The 7,630-nt window shown below is 39.9% G+C and overlaps 1 protein-coding gene across 1 annotated transcript; it reads right to left on the bottom strand.

Moving 5' to 3' along the window:
- Positions 1-644: 644 nt before the first annotated feature.
- LOC109079451 (M-phase inducer phosphatase 1-like) lies at positions 645-7,166 on the bottom strand. The gene is made up of 15 exons (XM_042768701.1): positions 6,687-7,166; positions 6,385-6,467; positions 5,571-5,622; positions 4,456-4,497; positions 4,326-4,359; positions 3,795-3,905; positions 3,527-3,640; positions 3,285-3,416; positions 3,108-3,191; positions 2,829-3,017; positions 2,661-2,747; positions 2,496-2,558; positions 2,248-2,346; positions 1,914-2,159; positions 645-1,808 (listed from the first exon to the last, which is right to left on the bottom strand). The coding sequence occupies exons 1-15, from the start codon at positions 6,881-6,883 to the stop codon at positions 1,668-1,670; spliced, it is 1,674 nt and encodes a 557-aa protein (XP_042624635.1). The 5' UTR covers positions 6,884-7,166; the 3' UTR covers positions 645-1,667.
- Between the last annotated feature and the right edge of the window lie 464 nt (positions 7,167-7,630).

The following is a 7,630-nucleotide window of genomic DNA, read 5'->3' as shown; positions in this document are numbered from 1 at the left end:
AACAAATTCCTGTTAAACTGAAGTATTACTGAAGTGGAGAAAAGTGCCTGAAAATATATGTAATAAATGTGTCATAGAATATGTATTTTTGGATGTCTTCGGTCCACAATTTTGACAGAAACATTATGAATTAAAAATCGTTTAAAGTAAATAGTAATTATAAAGATTTACAACACGTTTTAACTTCAAGTTACTGCTTTATTTTTCAACAGATTATTTCACAAGGACCTACATTTGATTTAGTCTGGTGGGAATCAAGTTGCATGAGGAATATCTAAATGTCTGGCTAAAAACCAATAGTTTTAAACTTCTTTAGTTTCTCCTATCCACATGTAAAAACTGTGGCAAACGTTTCTTTTTAAACTTTCATTTCTTGTTTGCTCATACTGATAGAGTGCCCAAAAACACTTTTACGCATTAACTGAACAGAAACATTAGTGCAGGAACTGCTCTGACACTGTGCCAGGATGTTAGGAACGGCTGGGAAACTGCTGGCTCCTCCCCTGTGGAAGAGATTTGGAATGCATGTGTGTGCAGGGACACGTGCTGGTGCTTGACTAACCACATTCAAGGTGACTCAACCCCCTGGGCCAGTGAATAACAGCACACAGATGCAAGAGATCAATGCATGATTCAGCAAAGAGTTATTACCCCAAACTCCAAGTTTATTCAGGAATACAAAAACCAGCCTCTCATTTACACAACCAATAAAACATACACTCAGGAAGAGAAAATTTACAAAACACACTTGCATGGGAGTGAGAATTGTAACTCTTAACTGTCACTGGTTTACAAACAAATATAACAATATAATTTCAGAACTTTTTGGTGAACTTTGATGTGGTCATCACTTGCTGACCAGCAGCAAAATTCAGGATCCTGTCCCTGAGTTAGAGCTGTTGGCCAAGTGAGGGAAAAAAAAAAAATTAAAATAATAATAATAATTTTTGCTAGCTCCCCCCAAAACCAATTATTGAATGTTCAATTTCTAAAAACTCAAACCAGGACAGTCAAAGCAATATGGTCATCATCAACAGAATGCTTTACACATTTCTGAAAATATATGGGTAAAAATTTAAGTCATTATTTTACAATATGAGAATTTGCATAATTGTGACATTCTACTTTTTACCAATTTATAAAACAAATGTAATCTTTAGTTCTCCTGCAAGGGGAAGAGGGGGCAAAATTAATGCATAAATCACCACTACAATTAAAACGGGGGGGAAAAGTGCTCTATGGGGGGGTGGCAAGTTAAAAGAGTCATTATTTAATCTGACATACAAGTTAGGATAGGCCAGTGAACAAAAGAAAAAAAAAAAAAGGGGGGGGGGGGGGGGTAAAAATACAGGTTAGTTAAAACGTGTATGTGTAAGAAATGACAGTGACATGTAGCTGTGTGTTTCTAAAGGGAGATCAGGGTGGTTATAAAAAAAATAATAAAACCCAACAGTTTAAAAGTGATAAGATCAAACCAAATGTGCAGAGATACAGAATAGCCTCTCAACCTCATCTGACGTTGTGGTACTAAAGAAATACCAAACCCTGAAAACCAACAACTGTTCCCATCAAACACACGTCTTCAGGTCTCTGCCATGTCTCGTGTGTGAGGGCAGCTTATGAGCAAGTAAAGGCAGTGAAATGATGAGGGAATGTGAGCACGAGTCTCAAAGATTTTTGAGACGGCTGTACATGTCTCTCTTGCTGCGTTCTCCAGCCCAGGTGCGGCTCCTAAGGCGGAACTTCCTCAGGTCTTCTTTAAAGTCTTCATGATGCATCGGCCTATAAGCCTCGGGTTCACAGACCGACTGCAGAGAAAAACACATGCATTATAAACTTGGAAAGAGAAAAAAAAAAAAAAAAAAAAAAAAAAAAAAACCCCAAGTATGACATTGCATTCTGAAAACACATACCTTATGAAGTGGGAAAAAGTCTTTGTATCCTCCCTTCAGGATATAGAGTTCAGGGTAATGGAGGTTGGGGTACTCATTCAAATCGCGATCTCTCTGTCGAACGTAACGGCACATCCGTGGACCGCGTTCAGATGAAAATTCACAGTGGAAAACCAGCAGGACACGCTTCTTGGGACATTCTGGGAGAATGGGATTCTTTAAAAAGTAGCCTTCAATTTCATCCTCTTGATGGAGGTTAAGGGCACCCTGAAAGGCAGACAAAGTGGAGTCAGCCAAATTTGCCCCACACAAACACGACACCATTCAACTTCATCAGGGTTAACGAAATCCTAACCTTAATATGCCCGCCCTCATACTCATAAGGATAGCGGCAGTCGATGACAAACAGCCTCTCCACCAGATCGCTGAACTGCCCGTTCATTGCTTTAACCATCTGATAATACAGAAACGGATGTTAGAAAACAAGGAAAGGTGCAAGAGCACATACTTTGAATAGACAACAAGTAACTCATACAACTGCTCGTTTTTGCATGCTCTTGCATTTGAAATGTGCATGCTAAATGTTAATTTGTGCAAACTTACAATATCTGGAGTGATGTATTTCAACTCTTGGTGTTTTCCTTCTACTGTGGGTAGAGCAGGAGCTCAGAATGACAAATGAATGCTTTAAAATGGTGTTTGGTTTTATCATTATGCTATATTACATTACATTATATGTATTTTTTGTTATTTAAAAGCACTAATCACCTTGGTGAAATCTCCAATCACATTACTGGGATCTGTAGCCAACATGCTTTCAATCTGTGCATGATTAAAAGACTTTGACCTTTGAACCTGTAGGGGGAAGGGATCAAAGTTAGACCCAAATTAGAAACTCAGATTATGGGTGCTGATGATTTTCCTGTGAGGTCTGACCTGATGAGGCATAACATCCTCCTGCTCTGTGGGTGCAACTTGGGTCCCTGCCAGGCTCCGCCTCCTCTTTACTCTGACAGGTGTGTTCTCATCCTGTGGCCTCTCGGGTCTCTTTAGTGGGATACGCCCTACAGGGTTTGGCATAGAGGGAGATCGGAACAACCCACGTGGACGGCAGCGAACAACAGGCTAAGGGCAATAAAGTGTTGTTAACTATCATATCAATAACCATTTAAAAAAAAATAAAAAAATAGAGGGAGAGAAAGTGTAACAGCATACCGAATAATTACAGTCAGTACTTTGTTTAGCCACCAGAGGAGCTGTGAGAAGGCTGTCCATTCCAAAAGGAACCTCAGAGTCATTCTACATAAACAAATTCATCATGGTTATTTACAAATCAGAAAAAAGAAAAAAAAAACACCTTAGGAATAAAACAAAAGCAAACTGAAAAGTCACCTCCACATCATCCAGCCCCTCTAAGAAGCCATCATCATCGTCATCATCGTGGAGACAGGAGAGAGAGGGGCGGCGCAATATGAAGGGACTGCTCTCATCTGAAGAGTCGGGCTGATTGGAAGGTGGGGAAAGCTGGAGAATAGAGGAAGAACCAAGCTTTTAAAAAGTTACATCACCATAAATATTAAAACTTTAAGAACTACGTTTTTTTTTACAGGTTCTGCCAGGGATAAATGTTGTACCATTAAAGCAGGAGCAGAGTTGGGTCGGCAGGCAAAAGCATCCTTGGTGCCTCCAGTGGACCGCGCACGACAGCGTGATGCCGGCATGGAAGGCTTCTTGAACTCAAAATTCTCCTGTAAAAGACATAAGAGAAAGTTATTCCAACACCGCGCCCCATGAATTCCCATAACTCACTCTCTCAAAAAGCAATTTCAACTCGATTTTGAGCATGAATACATCAATATACTGCCTATAGAACCAGACAAACAAGAGACACAAAACACACACCTCAGCCAGGTTCTCTTTGTTGTCGCTGCCATTTGTACGAGTCCACACTCCATAGCGAGAGGGATCTGGTTCTTTGTTTTTTAAATTGGGACTGTGACCCAAAAATTGCAGCTAAAAAGAAAAAGAAAATCTTAAATGTATACTTGCAATACTGGTCAAAATCAATTAATCAAATCAAAAGTGACAGTAAAAACACTTGTAAAAATATCACAAATACATTCAAGTAGAACAAAAGCATTTTAGAATGACTTCTGAAGGGTCATGTGACAAAAGACTAGAGTAATGGGTTCTGAAAATAAATAAATATATATATATATATAATATATATATATATATATATATATATATATATATATATATATATTATATATATATATATATAATATATATAAATATTAAAAACAATAACAAACAATATAATTTTCTTATCGGGGTTTTTTTTATACCAAAGGCAGTCTTGGCGAACAGAGGAGACTACATAAAAACCCAAACGTTTGATTGAAACAATAATATTCTAGAGAATAAACTTACTGGCAAAGAGTGTATCCTGCGAATGGGCATTTTTCTGTACGAACAGAAAGAACATTTGATTAAACCCAAGTCACTACCACAGCTTTCACAGACAAATGCATCCTCTGCTTTGTAGTGCAGTACCACTTACTCAATAACTGCTCGCGTGGCATCCTGCATGGCCTTCTCAAACCTGTGAGGAAAAAGAATATGCTATTAAACAGTTCCTAGTGTATTCAAAGTCTCCTCTCACCCCAACCAAACACTAGCCCAGACCACAATTCATTTATCTCTCAGACTAGGCCCCTCCCTTAAGACTCTTTATTTAACAAATAAACCGCAATGCCCACCTGTATGCAAAACAGCTCTTAGCAGAAACAAGGGGGGGGGGGGGGGGGGTCTTCTAATTTACCATATGCCCACACAACGCTAACCCCTTCTGCAAGCATCTCTTGTTGGAAGAGGGGAGCAGGGGCGCGAGATTAAATGGTGGTTTGGAGGGGGAGGAGGTAAGGAGTGTGGCTCTTAAATAGCACAGGAAAAGGGGGGGAATTAATGTTAAGAAGGGGGTTCTGTAGTAACCCTGGCTACCTCACACACACACACACACACACACACACACACACTACCGCTCTCTTTGGACGCCTGCTCTCACAGGGCATGAAAAGCGTGCCACTATTCACCCAGCCCCCTTTAGGAACGAGCCACACAACACACACTGATGCATGAGGAACCCAAACAGCTGTAGGCCTGGCTGCAGATAAGTGGATTCCCACCGACACCAAATGGCTTGGAAATGAGAATGTCTCGCAGACTGTAGATTACCAGATAGCCAGATGTATACAAAGATTTAATGCATGCTGGGTAAATAATACTATATCTGATTCTGAGCCTTTGACAGTTTGAAAGGTTTACCCAAATACATTTTTGTTTTATTCAATTAAACAATGTCATTCTGCCTTAAATCTCACTTTGTACCTCAAAAAAGAAAATCATCCTTGTGAATCACTTGTGTGAGTAAATGACATTTCATTTTGGCTGAATGATTAATAACAGGATGTTCCACATGGCTCAGAGATCCAGTGATTTTGTTTTTGTGATCTGTGATGGACGCCAGCATATGCTCAGCTAATCCATGAAAAAGACACGCTGAGCATATGTAAGGTTCATCTAACGGCAGGGACTAGATTATACGTATAATCCTCAAGCCAAGCTCCGTCTCGCATATCAGATATGATGACAAACAGACAGAAGAATCATACTCACTTCTGCTCAGCATCCAGAGTGTCCAAAGGGCTGGGAGACTCTAGCCCGAGACCTGTAGAGACGAGACACAGGTGAGAAAACCTGCACAAGCTGTTAATTATACAGCACAGCTAAACTAAAGATCACTGCTCACATTCCAGACGGTATGACCTGTCACACACCCACACACTGTACAGCAAACTGCTTTAACATTCCTTTTCACCAAAGCATATTTTTGTTAGAAGCACTTAATTTAACTTCTAGTAAGCAATTATACCCAACTAGTATGCATTCCAACTATTGCTAGTACCCACTCCAGCTTTAATTATAAGATACTTTAGCAATTTGCAAGACACAAAAAATGCTTAATTATTACTAGCAACACTTACTAGTGTTTTATTTATTTTTTAACTATTTAATTTGTAACTATGTATGTTTTGATGGATTGTAGTCAATTTGTACATTTCTGCTGTTTTCATATGATCTACACCCTTCAAGCTTTTCTTACAGGTACAAATGTCGGAGCTTTTCTTACAAAACAAAAAATTTTCTGCACAAACCACCACTTAATTTAACACTGACAACAATAACTAATAATATAAACTCTCATAATAGTAAAAAAATAATAAAAAAGTTAAAAAAAAATAAAGAATAAGTAATAATATATATTCTCATCATTCAGCTGCTTACTAGTAATCATAAATAACTGGTAGTAACATAATAGACACTGTAATGGATGCATGTTAAAACTGCTTGTCATAGACCATCAAGCTCACATGCATCAGTACTAGTATTGAAGTTTACAGGAAAACATCTGCAGGTTTTCCAAGCTAACCTGAATCTGAAGAGGCATCAGAGGCGAAGGACGGGATCTTCAGGAGGGGCAAAGGTTTCTTCCGCTTTGGTGTCTCACACTGACTGCATCAGAAAGTCAAATCAAAGAGGTTAGAAAACTGAGACGTACTGCATCATAATATAAACAGCTTAAATATTACACAACCACACCAGGCCTTGATAACGAGAGTAGTAAAAAGTCAATTAATGTAATAATCAGCCTCAGAACAATTACAGGAAGTAACTTAGCTCCGCAATTGTTTATTTTTTTCGTGCTACCAAAGATAGCCCAGCTTCACTCACCCTCCAAGGACGGCGAGGTTATTCAAGTTTAGAGCCAGGTTGGTCACAGGAGACAGCACTGCCATGGGTCCCGGGGAGGCCAGGCTCTTCACGCAGGGGGAGCCCCTCGCCCCGACCCCCGGCAGAGAGACCCGAGGAGGTCTGAGGACTGGTTCATCTACAGGGTTGACGTCGCCTGGAGCAGCTTCAAAATCCATTTCTGAAGGGATGATTGTTGAAAATAAGATCCAGTCAGGCGCGATTAAGACGACAAAGGGTTAAAGCCAAGCTAGCGAGCGCACAGCAACCCCGATAGGGGCTTAAATTGAACTTTGAGAAAAAAAGCTTGCAGTATTCTGCATAATAACTACGCCAGATTACACAAGGCACGATAAAAGGGGGTTTAAAAATCCATCTTCTTTGATCTTTGTTGTCAGAGAGCTGCCGATTCGATTGCACTCTCTCTGACCTTTCCAAACTCTGCTGTGGAAGAAAAGTGCTGAATGCAGCTCTTATTTATGTTCAAAACATGCAGTCCACAAGCGGCAATAAGAGTAGCCAATGAGCAGCGCCGTTACATCTGATTCAACCAATCACATGCGCTTCCTCTTCTTTCCGCATTGTTCTCAGAGAGAAGGTGGGCGGCCTCAAGAATGACAGACAAATCTGACATCCAATGAACATTGAGGTAACAACAGCGCTTCTATTAAATCATCCAATGGCTTTTATGTTTACATAAATTGGGCGGGATATGAATGTATAGATGTGGTACGAGGAAAGATTTTCCCGCGGAACAGTTCAAGCTGCAGCTTGGTAACGCCCTCAGTTACAAGAAAACCAATCATATGCCAGCGTCCTGGCGCGGAACATACCACTCAAATCTCGCGGACAAAGAAGTAGATGTTGGTTTAATACAAAACAAACGTTTATTATAAAACGTCTGTGTTTGGTGCATATTTGTGCTG

This window comes from Cyprinus carpio, chromosome A13, assembly GCF_018340385.1.
Source record: "Cyprinus carpio isolate SPL01 chromosome A13, ASM1834038v1, whole genome shotgun sequence".
In the NCBI taxonomy this organism is placed as follows: domain Eukaryota; kingdom Metazoa; phylum Chordata; class Actinopteri; order Cypriniformes; family Cyprinidae; genus Cyprinus; species Cyprinus carpio.
Note: the sequence above shows the minus strand (reverse complement) of the source record. Positions and strands in the feature narration are given on the sequence as shown.

Excerpts from the sequence above, each read along its gene's own strand:
- LOC109079451 (XM_042768701.1), bottom strand. The coding sequence starts at position 6,883 with ATGGATTTTGAAGCTGCTCCAGGCGACGTCAACCCTGTAGATGAACCA. Across the intron at positions 6,468-6,686 it reads AACCTCGCCGTCCTTGGAGG|TCAGTGTGAGACACCAAAGC; the intron begins GTGAGTGAAGCT and ends TTTCTGATGCAG. Across the intron at positions 5,623-6,384 it reads TGATGCCTCTTCAGATTCAG|GTCTCGGGCTAGAGTCTCCC; the intron begins GTTAGCTTGGAA and ends TCGTCTCTACAG.